Consider the following 14,979-nt stretch of genomic DNA (forward strand, 5'->3'; position numbering starts at 1 on the left):
GAGCACGGAGCTGCTGGGAGATGTTGTCTCCTCAGGAACTCTCTGGAAGGGGCTTGGCTCCGTGGGAGCCTCAGTATTTGGATTTCGTGTACCTTTTGGAGACATTCTGGCAAGGAGGCAGAAAAGCTGTGTGGGAAGTGGTTCCCTGCTGGTCACAGTTCCCCCCTGTACTACCACAGGCACCACCCCCTCACCCTCCAGGGGCTGAGGAGAAAGGTGTCCAGGTTATGCTTGTGATAACACGTGGGTATCATTGAGAACAGCAGCCCTCTAATGAGCTCTGCACCCATCCTTGCTGCAGATCTGACACCACTTAAGTGCTTTGTGAACTGCATCTGTTTTTAATTTGCTCGAACAGGGTGGCATGTGCCCTCTGGACCTTTTCCTGGGGTTTGGTGTCCTTGCCAGCTCCCCAGGAGGAGGCAGGGGCTGGGAGAGGCTGAGGACGGTCGCCGCAGACAGTTTGCTGAGCCTTGAGCTGCCTCTGAGCTCTCCCTCGTGCCAAAATAAAAGGGCTCATTCTTTATTCGACTCATTTACTCCTGAGTTAGAGCCTCGTTCAAGGGTGGTTGGTCCCCGAGTTGTTTTGTTTTGTTTCTTTAAATATTAATTTCCATAATCCATTTATTTCCCAAGGAACTACTTCTCGCAAACAAAAGGTTTAATGCTCCTCTTTTATTCCCGGTAACAAATAAGTTGTCTGAGACGTGCAAACATCCCAGCAGCGGCAGAGCCCGGCGCGTGTAGCAGCCGTCTGATGGCAAAGAACCACGCTTAAGGATGCACAGGGACGGGGGGGGGAAAGCATCCCTGAGGGATCACAGGTACCACAGCAGCATCTCCCTGGAGATGCTCGCCCGGAGAGGGAGGACAGCGAGCCCGGCTGACACCGGGGAGCCCCCACAGCCTGGGATTCCAATCCTTTGCGTGGAGGCGTCTCCAACGTGCCTTTTTTGAGATGGAAGATTTGAGAGCCGAAGGCCAGGAAGCACAATAGAAGATAGACTGCTTGTACCTCATTGTCTGGAGAATAGATGGGCTGCGGGCTCCCGGAGAATAGGAGCTGCCACTCAGGTGGCTTTAATAGAACAGGCGGCAGATAGATTTCAATAAAAGAAATGAGTATAAATATTGTTAGCGGAGAATAGAGGGAGAGTGAAAAAGATCTTGTTTAACGAGTCACAGTGGGAAACTTTCAAGGACTTTTAAGCTAAAAACTCTTCACAATGGTGCTATAATGGACGGCTCAGCCGACTTGGCTGCGCTGCGTAGCGTCGGTGAGGGGACTGGGCTGGGCAGGTGTCCCTGGGATACCACAGGGAAAGGCAAGTCAGAGAATCACAGAGTGGTTTGGGTTGGAAGTGGCCTTAAGGATCATCTGGTTTCAACCCTTACCATGGGCAGGGACACCTTCCACTAGCCCAGGTTGCTTCAAGCCCCGTCCAACATGGCCTTGGACACTTCCAGGGATGGGGCAGCCACAGCTTCTCTGGGCAACCTGTGCCAGGGCCTCCCCACCCTCACAAGGAAAAATTTCTTCCCAACATCCCATCTAACCCTGCCCTCTGGCAGTGTCTTTGCCTTTCTTGGAGTTGATGCCAATATAGGCTCTGGGCTGTGACCGCAGGCTGAGTGACCAGGTGAGGTGGTGGCATCTGAAAGATGTCTGCAAGTCGCATGTCCCAGTGATTTAGTCCCTGATTGCTGCATGTGCCCACTTAATAGTTACTTATTAGAGTTGTTGTATGACATATGAGCCCCAGCTGTGGTCTCAGGAATGCACTGAGCAAGTGTAGAAACAAATGCAGGTGCTGTCTCTGTTCTAGCTCTGAGTTGAGCAGGAAGTTGAAGAAAATGTCTTTCCTGGCAGGAAAGAGCAGAGGTTTGGCTGCAGAGCCACTGGCTTTGTGATGGCTCCTGGTTGGAAGTTGTGTTTGCAGGGTGCCTGTTGAAATCCCCATGTCCTGACCCTATGGTCACAGGCAGCCAGAAATGGGACCTTTAGGAATAGTCACCTCTGCTCATGCCAGCACAATATTGGGTCTGGGAGGGACCTCCATCCTATCTCGAGGCAAAACATAAGGCACCATCATCTCATCTATGCTCAAAGTAGTTTGAAAGAGAAGAAAAACCAAAGCATTGCATGGCCACATGCAAGGAGAGGCTCCCATAGTCCTGGGGAGGAGAGGACACTGAGACCAGTGCAGGAGAAGGACTTTATGGTGAGGACTTTATGGCCACCCCTCTCCCTCACAGCCTGTGCTGCCGCACACAAGGGCACGGAGAAAAACTGGCTGTGAGAGTTGCCCCAAACCCAATTTAATGAGGAAAACTCCCTCTTAGTGACACAGGGCACAGCTGGTGATGCTCTCCACCCCTGGGGTGTGAGGATGAGGAGGGACCCCAGGCTGCAGCAGTGGAGGGGGCTGCTGCCAAGCTCCCTCATCCCTGAGCGCCGCGCGGTGCCAGGCAGCACCATCCCCTGGGGCCTCGCGCAACATCAGGCCACGGAAACATGCTAATTAACATGGAAAAGCATGTCGGAGCAGAGATTTCTTTCCTTGTCATCGGGAAACTTCAAAAAGAGAGAGGCTTGGCCCCGTGTAAGCACAACACAGACTCTGATGTGCTGTGTGCCCGTTTCTGGGGTTACGGTCCCTCTTCTGAAGGCTTGTGAACACGGAGAAGGGGAGGTTCAGAGCCCACGTCTCATGTAGGTGTGCTTCCTGAGGGGATTGCTCCTCTAAGAGGGGGCACAGATGGAAATGGGCTGGAGCCTGTGGCACAGGGATGCAATATTCACGAGAGGAGGAGAGCAGCTCGCCTGGGTCGATAGGGTAATCTTAAAAAAAATCATTTTTTTAATGATTGCGCTGGATGGCTTCCAGCAGGTTAATTACCCCCAATCTCTGTCCACCGGAGCGTGGCAGCATTAAGCCAGCACGGGGGAGTCAGAAAGAGGGGGTGCATGGGAGGGGAAGCTGCCCTAGCTGGGGTCATTCACCTGATCAAACAAAAATGGGAGAGGGAATTTTAGAAACGCCTGAACTTTGTTCCGTGCGTGCTAATTGAGCTATCAGGAGCGGGTAATGGTGGTTAATAAGAGGTGAAGCAGATGCATCCACCTGTTTAGCTGGAGGCAGCCCCAGCTCTTGTTCACCCACCCGCCCGGGGCTGTGTCATGTGTGCTTTGAGAGGGATTTGGGGTGATTTGGGGGTGATTCCTCCCCCCACCTCCTTCCCCATCTGCTCTGATGCTACTAAACCGCCCGCCGCCGCACGAAGCAGGGGTGAAGCAGGTCTCTGGTGCCAACAACTCGCTCGTATTACCTTTGTGTGTTTTATTTATTTACTATAAACTGTTATAGGATGGCCATCAGCACCACGTCGGGGTGATGTGTGAAATATATGGCTCTCGGGTTCAGTGCGTCACTCGGAGCCGGGAGTCTGCGCGATGTTAATTTTTATTGCCAGAAGCAGCCATAAATTGATAGTCGAGAATTGCTGTAGGGACTGTAATTAACTAGTTACTATTTCACCTCCAAAAGGAGCAATGTTTCACGCTCTTACTTTTACTTATCTGGAATCAGCTGCTGTCAACATCCGCTGAAGCCCGTATAAAGATTTATAGACCTTGGAGGTAAATATTGACTAATGGGCAGCTTGGCTTAATGTTCACCTTGAAGGACAATAAATTGTGCTATTGACTGAAGCGAGATGTCAATATCTGCATTGTTGTAAACATTTTAATAAAATTATCTCCATAAAATATTCTCTTTCTTCGGCTGGTCCTGGCTAGTGGGATCGGTGCCTGGAAAAATGCAGCAGCAGGGTGTAGCAGGCAGGGAACTTTGGGATTGGTGGTGAGACTTTGAGAATCCAGAGACCAAATCTGTTGTGGACCACTGTCGTTTTTGGGCTTTAGAAGTGGAAATGTTGCAGCTCTGGATGTCTGGGCTGGCTCAACTTGATCCGAGGTGCGTGATCACTTGATCCTGGGATACTGACCCAGGAAAGAAGTTCAGGGAAGGTTTTTGAATGGCTCCACGGGCAACCTTCAGCCAGGGAAAGCTGTGAGTGGTGTCCTAGAGACCTGAACATGGCTGTAACAGTGAGCCAGGGGACAGTGGCATGTAATTAATTTGGGAACATGTGTTTGCTTTCCGGTGAGTTATTATCTTGTCAGAGGCTCAATGGAAGCGAACGGGCAGGAGGAGTCAGAAAGGAGATGAGTCAGGGTGGGAAAACGAGGAGAAGAAAGGGAAGGAGAAAGGCATGGAGGGAGGAATATGGATGTATAAGATTTCTGCCCACACCTCATCTCATCTAAGCTTTGTGAGACCCCAAGCACAGCTTGGCCACGTGCTGGGTCTGCCCTGGTGCTCTGTGCCAGTCCAGGATCTCACCTCCATCACTCCTCCACTGCCATGATGGCCAAGCTTCCCCTCCCCTGAGGTTTTTTATGGGGATTTGAGGAGCAAGTCCTAAATAGTCTATGCTAGTCTGTGCAAAGGCTCCTGCTCGCTGAGCACAAGGATTCAGGCTCTGTTTTTCCATCTCCCTGGCTCGCACTGGGTTAGTTCATCATCCTCAGCTGATGAACAAGGATTATGCTTGTGCCTCGTCCGTGGCTGTTCCATTTCTGGCCTGTATTATATTATTAGTATTAATAATAATAATGATGGGTGCTGGCTGTGCTGGTTTTTTAGCTACTGAGGAGATGAGAGAGCTCTCCATTAATTCCTGCAATATTTCAGCTCCTAATTGTGCTCAAGCAGAGACAACCTTGAAGTTCCCACCATCAGTTCAGGCAGAGCAGGACTGGTACCTCTGGGAGAGCTCCTGGAGCTGCAGGGCTCTGGTCCAGGCCTGCCCTGAGTATCCCCAAGCTCCAGGCGCTTCCAGGGTGCAATCCCACAGAGAAACAGGTTTATGGATCCGATTTTCCTGCAAAGCCCTTCGTGCAGGAGAGCACAGGGGGGACACAGATGGTGTCCTGGCCACCTGGTGTCACCTGCTTCACTGGTGGGCAGGAATTCTTTGTGTCACCTCAGTCTTTGGGATGCTGTAGCTGGCACTAAGGAAGCAGGATCTGACCATAGCCTCTGGATGGCATTCCTAATGCTATTGTCATCTGAGTGTGTGTTATACCAGGTCGTGCACAGGGAAAAAGCAGGTGTCAGCTCCACCTCAGAGTATCCTGTTTTGGTCCAGGGCAGGTTCTGTGTGCCAGTTTTGATGGGCTGTAGCTGAAATCCCACAGATTCCAGACCCTGAGCCCTTGAACTCTGTGCTCTGCCTCTCCATCGGTCGATTACCTTGCAAGCATCTCAGACTTCAGCAGGACACAGGCACAGAGGAAACCTTCATCCCCCAATTTCCTGCGCTTTTGCAGGTGTAAAGTTGACCCTCACAGCTACTTTAATGAAGTCTTTTGCTGGGGAACGAAATGCACTGGAACTGCTTTGCTCCCAGATCAAACCAGGGACGCACATTACGGCTCGACTGTGGCAAGAGCTAATCCTTGCCGTGTGCGAGCCAGCTCTGGAACTCGGGAAGGGCCTTTGGTTAGTTGGGAAGCAGTGTTATCTGAGCCTTTGCACAGCCCAGAGTCAGATTTGTGCACGGAGCATCTGAAGGCCACCGGCTGTGTCGTTCCTTTATCAGCAGGCAGCGCTGTGCTACAGAGAAGCTGATTCTAGGTCAGCCACAAAAGGGATTTTTTTCTTTTCCCCCTCTCTCCTGTTTTTTTTGCGGTGCCTCAGGGCCTCTGGATGTAACGCTGTAATTTGTGTGTCTCCAAAGGATATTGATTTTGGGGTAACGCCTTCATATCTCGCCTTTCAGTTGCTCTAAGTACTGCTGAGCTCAGTGGTTTGGACCCCGAACCACTCGGGTAGGAATTTCGGCACGGGGCTGAGGGCGTGGGTGGATGTCAGCAATTCATCAGTGAGAATACTCACTTCACCCCTTTTCCAAAGCTCATGGGGCTGCCTTCCCAGTTAGGTCAGCCTGGGGTGGTGGGGTGCACACCCTTACGTGCACAGGGTCCTTGGTTTGGCCTCTGAGTGTGCAAGGGAGCAGTGGATGTGCAGAATCCCGGGAATGCTCTGTGGAGGCAGCAGCTGTGAGGTCTGGTGCAGGGAGAGAGAGCCAAGGTGGTATTTCATCATGGCTGAGCATATTTGCACTAGTTTGAGTTGGCAATAGTGGCACCTGGGACTGCAGCAGGATCCCAGCAGGTACCTGGGGTGCTCCCTGTGTTGAGCTGTGCCAGGGTGTTACAGGAATGCCATCGGTGCTGGCTCAGGTCCCTGCATGCTTTCCGTGGTGAGCAGTGCAGTCTGACCAGGCTGTTCCTGTGCTGCGGGAAGAGATGCTCTGGAAGCATCAGCCGGTGGGATGCAGGCGGTGTGTGCCCTTCCAGGAGCCTCCCACGTGTGTCCTTTGCCTGCATTTGTAAGGAGCAAGATGCACACGGTTGACCAGTCAAGCGCAGCGAGTCGTGGCCCATCAGGTCACTCCAGTAGCCGGGTGGGCAGCAAGGGCTGGGCGAGCTCACGGCATCCCCCGGGGACCAGGGACCTGTGCTTGGCCTCTCTGCCATTGGCACTCACTCCCAGAAACAGCTGTCCAGAGCTAATTTATTTCCTAATGCTGCAGCAATGTTAATTTATAAATTACACTGGTAATTCGAGCTATTATTAATTTCAGATGGTGTAGGGCAAGCCTAATTAAAATATGACACCAATTGCCACACATATGTACCAAGGACTACCGTTTAAAATTTATAGGAATATTAAGTGTGACACTGGGCTCAGAGATGCTCCGTGCAGTCATTAGAGCATCCCAGCTGTGGGAGATCCAGTAGGGAGATGTAAACAAAAGGAAGGGAGAAGTTGTTCCCGTTAGGGGTTGCAAAAAGTTGCTTTTGCTGTTCGTTTGGGGGACCAGGGAATCTTGTGCCCCAACACCAGTGTCTGGACAGCTGAGTGCTGTGGGTTTCCAGGAGAGTGTCAAAAAAAGAGGGCTCCTGTAAGGAATGGGGGCTGAATGATACCACACTGAAGGAAATGCCACTGATTGCACCTTTCTGGCTTGGAGTGAAAGCAGGAGCTGCACTGCAGGCTGGATGGGGAAGAGGGGGACAACTGCAGCTCTGACAGAAATGAGCCCAGAGTAGTGCAGGGATGAAGCATTGCAGGTGAAGGGAGATGTTGGCACAAAAACTAATGGGAGTAAACTTGCTGTGAAAATTAGAGAGGGGTGTCTGTGTAAAGCTGGGTGAGCCCAGTGGTGCCTCCCCCCTCAGGAGGGATGTGCAAATGCCAGGGAGAGGTGATTTTGCATTGTTCTAGCAGGGTGCAGGTTTGGCAAGGACCACTTTGCCCACTCTGCCTGCATTATGGACATTATCTCCAGCAAGTGATACTCCTGGCAGTGCCAGGTCCACCACAGAACTCCAGTGCTTGCAGATACCCTTCTGGCAAGGATTTTCCTGGGATGGAGGGGCACAGGCACGTGGGCACAGCAGGCTGGGACTCGCAGGATTGATGTCCTAGTGCAGAGTGACACAGCAACAGATGGTGACCAACCGATGGACACGGGTTTGCTGTGCCTCCCCACCACTCACCCCTGTGTCTGTGCCCTGCAGCCGTGGGCTTCATCAGCGAGGACGAGTACCTGGAGATCACGGGCATCACGCGGGAGCAGTCGGGCGAGTACGAGTGCAGCGCCTCCAACGACGTCTCAGCGCCCGTCGTCCAGCGAGTCAAAGTCACCGTCAACTGTGAGTACTTGGGGGCCAGCAGGGGACAGGGGTGGGGCTGGAGTGTGTCACTCTGCTGCCCCCCAAGGGAATGGCACTTGGAAGCGAGGCACGCACAAGGCTTCGGGTCCCAGAGCGAGACAGGCGGCAGCAGTTTTGCTGAGCAGGTGGTGTTTTGCCCTATTTTCCCCTTCTTTTCAAGCTCCATTTTTTTTCCACCACCTCCTCCTCAGCTGTCTCCATCAACCTGGGTTTTCCGCCCATGGAGAGATGCTGTGCTGATAACCTCCGGGGAGAGAAGTGAGCAGTAAATAGAATTTTTTTCCTTTAGAGAAAAAAAAATGAGAGAGAGGCAGAGAGCAGCATATTTCATGCTCAGACAGAGGCGAAGACCCTCCTAAACCCCTCTCTGGTTACCCCATTAGTGCACATGTGGTGCATGAGAGCTGGGGAGCTCCAGTTTTTGGGGAAGACCCCCTCATAAGCCCAAAAAACTCCTGGACAGCAGCCCCAGAGTGGCAGGAGCTGAGCATGGGCTCGGAGATGATTTGGGCTCCTTCCCACGTGCGGGGAAAGAAAGGAGAACCTGAGGAGCAAGGCGGGGGGATAGGATGCCCCAAGGCTCCGGGGTGTTGACCCCAGGTCTCCCATCTTCCCGCAGACCCACCGTACATCTCGGACGCGAAGAGCAGCGGGGTGCCAGTGGGGCAGAAGGGCATCCTGCTGTGTGAAGCCTCCGCCGTCCCCTCCGCCGACTTCCAGTGGTACAAAGATGACAAGCGGTGAGAGTTTGGGGGACAAACCTGGGGAATGGGGGGGGGGGGCACACCAACCCTGTGAGAGCTGCACCCAGTGCCAGCAGCTTCCACTCATAGCCCTTGGCACAAGCCTGGTTTGGGTACCAAGCCAGGTCCCCCCCAGGAGCAGCAGGTTGTGCTTGTCCGGGGCAAATCCAGGCATTCCAGCAGGCAGCTGACATCCACAGCCAGTATCTATTAAAAGCATTCCAGGGCTTTGTATTTAACACTGTGAAAAGTAGCTGAGGGACATCTAGGGAGGGGGAATTTTCCAGGAGCCTCTCTCAGCCTCCGTCAGGGCAGGATCGCTGCTGCCCCTGCCTCCATTTGAAGGTGTCGTGGTAAATCCCAGCTTGGGTGAAGCATAACAGGGAAGAGGGATATTGGCAGCACAAATCCAAGCACTTAAGAGTGGATGAAACCTCTGTCATCTCTTTAAACACTTTGACCAGAAGGCAGCTCTCGGAAAGGCAAAAGAAATATGGTGTTGGTCGAGAGACAGGTTTGCCAGGCCCCAGAGACAGCCTGCCCTGCTTTAGGGTGAAAACCACCCTTTTAGATGAACAAGCAGATCCTGTGCTCTGCCAAAGCAACAGCACGGGGATGCAGCTGGGGAATGAGGAGTGAAGCAGCACAGCCCAGGGTAGGGTCTCACTCTGGAGAAAATGCCTCCCTCTGACCCCAGACAGAATGTTTTTAACCAATTTTTGTGTTACTTCTCCCTGGGGAACCCAGAGGGGACGTGACATGACCAAACACAGGACAAGCCACATCCTTACTGATAAGGAGGGGTGTTTTAGCCAAAAAAGATGCTCCAGAAGCTGGAGGGGAGTCTGGGGCTGCCTGCCTTCCCGGGCTGGGGAGGAAAGGAGCCAAAGGAGGAAAGGAGTGTACAAAGAGGAGGATGTTTGTGTGGCAGATGAAAGGCTCTGCTCAGAAGTAGGTCAGATCACGAGGGCCCGCAGAGCAGCAGCAGCAGCGGGCTCAGCCCCTGGACCAGTGTCCATCAGGGACCACAATGGGGATCTGGCACCTCCCATGAGGAATTAGCAAGTAAAGGAGGAGCAGAGCAGGATGGGGACACCAGCTCAGGGCAGTCCAAGCACTGGGTTAATGCTGCAGCATTTGGGCTGGCTGAGAAGCCTCCCCGCAGTGGTGGGTGCCCATCATGTCACCCATCAGGGATACGCAGGAAGAGGAAAAGGAAGGTGCCAGAAGGCATCCTGCAGAGCAGGGAGGGCTGAGGACACCAGAGGGAAGCCAGGCTCTTCTGTAGGGTGGCAGTGAGCCTTTCCCAGGTTCTCTCCCTTGGCATGTGAGCATCTCTCCTTCTGCACAGCATTTCCAAGCCCCAGCGCCATCCAGAGTCCTCTGGTGCCTCTGGTCAGCGTGGGGATAGTGTGGGCTGGCAGCTGGAGACCCAGCTGAGCAGAATCCATCTCCCATATCCCTCCCAATGCCTTCCCTTCTCCCTCTTCTCCCAAGCTCAATGTCCCCTCTCCCAGGCACAACCAGGGCCATGGAAAATCGCAGGCACCTCTCCTCCTGACACCATTCCAGTGACCTCCCATTCTGCTTTTCTCCCAGGCTGGCTGAAGGACAGAAAGGGCTGAAAGTGGAGAACAAAGCCTTCTTCTCCAGACTGACTTTCTTCAACGTCTCTGAGCAGGACTATGGGAACTACACCTGTGTAGCCTCCAACCAGTTAGGGAACACCAATGCCAGCATGATCCTCTATGGTGAGTGGGGCTGAGGGAGCCACACAGGGAGGGGGAATGACTTAACAGGGAGATCACTGATGGGAGAGAGGTGGAAAGGCTCTCCCTTGTCTTTTGGGGGAGATGTGCATTTGCTGCTGATCCTTCTTAGCCTAGTGCATGGGCTGGAGGTCATGGTGAGCTCAGGGAAATTGGGGAGCTTCCAAACCTGCCTCCTGATTCATGTACCATGTCAGTCACTGTTCACAGGTGTCTGGGATCCACCATCGATGCAAAGTTAGGATTTGGTTGTAGGTTTCCATTTTATTGCTCTGATAAGTCCTTGGGAAAGCCTCTGTGTGAAGGCATCCTCTGGTGCTGATAAGTGGGAGGAGATGGTTTTCAGGGTCACTGCTGTCCCATTCCCACCCAAGAATGAATAGGCCCCTGTCTCTGTCACCTTTCAGGCTGTGTTTTCCCTCCTGCCAAGGAGATATATTATTGATGGTGCCAGAGGGAGATGGGAAGGTGCAGAGGGCAGGGAGGGGGACTAGGTTTGTACCCTTGTCCCAGGACTGTTTTCCCTGCATGGCAGAACTGGGATCAAAGCTGGGATCCCTCTGACACTGCTCATGGCTGGGAAGGTCTGTGCTCCCCAGATCCCTCTCATGGCCACTGGGAGTCAGAAATGGATGACAGATCTCATCCCTGGGTACTGCATGGGGGTATTTCCCTGCTGGAGATATGGGGTTTGTGTTTCTCACAGCTGAACCATATGGGAGAAGTGGGGAGTGGGGACCTCCATCCTCTCTTGATGTCACCCCAGCATTGTCCTCCTCCGCCACCCAGCTGTTCTGCCTTGTCACCTCTCATTGTGGTGTGGTTGGAAGGGAGCAGAGCAGAGGAGCAGATCCATTTTCCTCATCCCCAGGCCCCTCAGGGGTGGCTCAGGGCAGGCTGTGCCCTTATCCATGCAAAGCACACCGGGACAGTGAGTCCCAGAGTACGTGTTGGGATGTTGAGTGTACCAGAGCAGCGGAGCATGGGAGGCACGTGGAGACCCCGGGAAGTGATGTCTGTGTCTCACCATCCCTGGGGAGGGGCTGGATGTGGTCCAGGGCAGCAGTTTGTTTAAGGAGAGTAGAGGATGCTGGGCTTTGCCAGGGGCCACACCCAACTGTGGGGTCGGGGTGGCATCACAGGACAGGCTTGTCCTCCCCTGCCACGGTATTGGCACCTGTGTCAGGTTCCCCTGAGTTGTGACAGAGGAGTCCATCCCATCCTGGATGCTCAGCTCTGTGCCCACAGCCCTGATGCAGAGTTAACCTTGGATGTTAATGAGCCTTAAACATCCATTTGCTCCCCCCAAAACGTCCCTGCTGATGAACATTTACCTGTGCTAAGCCATCATTAGTGTTACTTAGGAACTATCTCCACTCTCCTCCCCACCAGCCTTCCTGGTGATCCAATAACCCTGTGTTTTAGGGATACCAACACCCCTGGCACTGCAGACCACCCAGGCCTGGCTTCCTCTGTTCTGCACGCACAGGGTGGACGTGCTGGGTGTCCAGTGTAACCTGAGCCACACCTACATCCTCAGCTGTGATGTTGTAGGCTTCCTTTGGGTTTGTGAGGTTAAAATCTTAATTAGCAGGGGCCTTTATTTGGCATCTGCAGATCCAGGCTGGATGAACAGCCCAAAAGTACAGATGACATCTGCCTGCTGATGAGTTCTTAGCTCTTTGGTTTCTAACCTGTCAGCAATGGCTTGTGGGACTCGTGCTGTGAGTGCAGTGCCAGGTGGGAGGCAGGGAAGAATCCCACAGAAGTCTAGGCTTGTTTTATGACCTCCTTAGCTTTGTTGGTCTGACTGTGAATCCCATCAGGGAATGAAATCAGAGTCCTTTGAGCACCCTTAATTTCCATAAAGCCACATTGATTGGGTGATCAGTCTTTATTAATGGAGTGCCCTTGGGGGGGGGTGACAGCTCCCTGAGGGGACCATGACATGCAGGGGTTCCCCATCACCGGGTGCAGGGACCCCCAGCACCCCCAGGAACGACCCTCCCCTAATTATCAGAGATGTGGTGTCCCCATGTGTCACCTGTCCCTAAGGAATCAGTGCCCTCAGTCTGGGGAATAATGTCTTTATTTATTGAGATGGAAGATAAGAGGGAAGTGGGTGTGATGGCTGCACTACCTGCAGCACGAGAAATGTCTCTTCTGTAAGGTTTTGGGGGGACAATTTTGTGAGTGTTCCCTTTTCCCTGAAGCTGAGTGAGTGTTTTGAAGTTTTTTTCGCCTCCAAATGGAGTTTTAATCCATGCAGGTACCGTGACAGGAGCCTTTTTGGGGCTGTGCAAGAGGCTAATGTAGCATTCATCTTTTAATCCTTTTTTTAATCTAATTTTTCAGGGAGGTCAACTAGTGCTTTATTTAACATGTAGCACTCGTTATTACAGACCTGCTGCCTCATTCAGCGGCTCATTTGGTGCTGTCTGGGATGTGATGGAGTGTTCAGGGAAACTGCTTCGTTCTGTGGAGCTGGGGAAAAAACCAAGCCCTCTGCCTCTCCTCCTGTCACTCCCAGAGGCTGCTGTCAGGCGATAAATCCATTTGGGATGTTGCAGGGTTATCGAGAGGGATGGGCCCCAAACCTGCAGGGGAGAGCTGAACCCCCTGCATCCCCCAAATCCCAGCCCCTGTGCTTTGCTTTTTGCTCAGGGTGCAACCACAGACTTTGCTGGGTCTGAGGTCCCTTATTTGGCTCATTTCAGCTTCCCCCCCCCCAGACAGGGGGACCGTGGCCTCAGAGCATTGGGGTGTGATTTGGGCAGCACATCCCACTTGCTACCCCATCCACTCGTTTTCCCAGCCCCAGGTCGAGGGCAGGCTGAGGGAGGCGTCTCGAGCCTGCACTTTCCATTGCCCTTTTGCCTTAACTTTCACTTGTTCTTTAATTTTTAGAAGAGACAACTACCGCTCTGACACCCTGGAAAGGTCAGTAATTTGGGGACCCCTGCAATGCCAGTGCTTCCCCCAGTGTTTCCCCTGGGCCCCTCCGGCTCCCACCCCAGCCCATCTCAGCGGGAGCCGCAGAACCAGCCTGCCCCACAACCCCGCTGCTCTCACTGGTGTAGGGATGAATTAGGGCTTTTTTAGCTGCCCTCCCATCCTGCCCCCTCCCTGCCAGCCTACTGTGCCTGTCTGGTGGTGGTCTGTGCCCTCTGCATGCCTGCCCCATCCCGCAGTCTCCTACTCCCTCTCCATCGCCAGGGCAAAAGCAGGAATGTCTCTGTGCTCAGCTTTCCCAGTGTTGTTGCCTAAGTGGGTCTTCTGACAGATCCTTCCTCCTCTGGGATGCTCCTAGTACCTTTTTTCCAGGATGGGGTAGGGGTAGACAGGCATTAGGTCCCCTTCCTGGTGTTATTCCTGGTCGGGGCAGCCAGCAGTCTCCTGGGCAATCTTATCATCCAGCCAACCGGCCTGGTGTCATCTTGATTTTGGGGTGGCTTCAGTTGTGGTGCACTGAGTGGGTCAGCCCCCAGGATGACTTGTAGATGTCGGGAGGGCTGTGGAGGTAGTGCATAAGACCTGCATTTGGTGCCTGGATTTGAGAGGTGTGAGGTGTCTGAGCATGCTGGAGAGTGGGAGACCAAATGGTTAGTGGTGCTCAGTGCCCTGGTTGGACTTTGAAGTGAGGGAACATGTCCTGGGGTTTCAAGAGCATGTGTGGGTCAGACCTTGTGGGCAGCCCTGCTGTGGCAGGACACCAGCCTGGATGCCTTCCTGAGTTCTTTTCCCAGCCCAGTCTTCCCCCGGGTCAACTATTTGGGATGTTTTGGTGAAAGCCACTGGGTCAGACACCCTCCACATCCTTTCCTATGGTGAGCTCTGAACTCCCCACCCCCAGTGATCTCAAAAGGTGTGGAAGAGCTTGACTTTTCTTGACCACCCTCCTCATCCCCTCTCATTCTTCTTGAGATGGTCTGGGCCCGTGATGAGCCTCACAGAGACTCTGGAGGGGCACAAAACCCAAGTCCTCAATACAGTGCTGCTGGTGGTGTCTCTGCTGGGTGGGCAGGTGGTTACTGTGCCCTCCCAAAGGACATAAGTGGGGAACAGGGTGGTCACCCTGGACTGGGCAGAGTGTGTTGGGCAAAAGCTGCCATCTCCCCTCTAAGTGTGGCTGGAAACATGGACAAATTCGGAGGAGGGTGGAAGGGGCTGAGGGAGGTTGGATGGTGGTGATGCACAGGGGATGGGCTTGGGATGGGGACTTAGGGATGAGAAGTGAGTCTTGTCCCAAAGGCCGGGGTCGGTGGGGATGGGGACGGTTGTTGCCCTGCTCTTGACGACAGCACAGGTGGGAGGCGATGCCCGCAGAGCAACCCCACCACGTGCAACACCGCCCAAATACCGTCCTTCGGTCGGTTTTGCGATTTATTTCACGTTTCACGACTTTCTTATCGACTCTGTTGAGTGACCATGCGGGCGTTTCTCTCCCTCGCTCAGGCCCCGGCGCGGTGCACGACGGGAACAGCGGCGCGTGGCGACGAGGAGGCTGCGCGTGGCTCCTGCTCCTCCCGCTCGCCCAACTCGCCCGCCAGTTTTGACCCGAGAGCCGGCCCGCGGAGCAGCGGCGGCGACGACCACGGCCAGCGAGAGAGCAAGCAGAAAGGAGAGGAAGAAGAAGAAGAAAATGAAGAAGAAGAAG

General features: G+C 53.5%; 1 protein-coding gene across 5 annotated transcripts in view; it reads left to right on the forward strand.

Moving 5' to 3' along the window:
• Positions 1–14,973, forward strand: part of LOC103762753 (protein CEPU-1) — a 214,225-nt gene extending 199,252 nt beyond the window's left edge. For 4 of the 5 annotated variants that reach the window (XM_029962125.1, XM_029962122.1, XM_029962121.1 and 1 more), the window contains 5 exons: positions 7,655–7,789; positions 8,430–8,550; positions 10,153–10,304; positions 13,230–13,262; positions 14,778–14,973. In XM_029962125.1, the coding sequence (XP_029817985.1) occupies positions 7,655–7,789; positions 8,430–8,550; positions 10,153–10,304; positions 13,230–13,262; positions 14,778–14,878 (542 nt within the window). In that variant the 3' untranslated portion in view covers positions 14,879–14,973. The remainder of the gene's footprint in view (positions 1–7,654; positions 7,790–8,429; positions 8,551–10,152; positions 10,305–13,229; positions 13,263–14,777) is intronic. The other variant, XM_029962124.1, reaches the window with a different exon arrangement.
• The last annotated feature ends 6 nt before the right edge of the window (positions 14,974–14,979 follow it).

The sequence above is a fragment of the Manacus vitellinus genome, unplaced genomic scaffold (genome assembly GCF_001715985.3).
Source record: "Manacus vitellinus isolate BGI_N305 unplaced genomic scaffold, ASM171598v3 scaffold_41_pilon, whole genome shotgun sequence".
Taxonomy (NCBI): domain Eukaryota; kingdom Metazoa; phylum Chordata; class Aves; order Passeriformes; family Pipridae; genus Manacus; species Manacus vitellinus.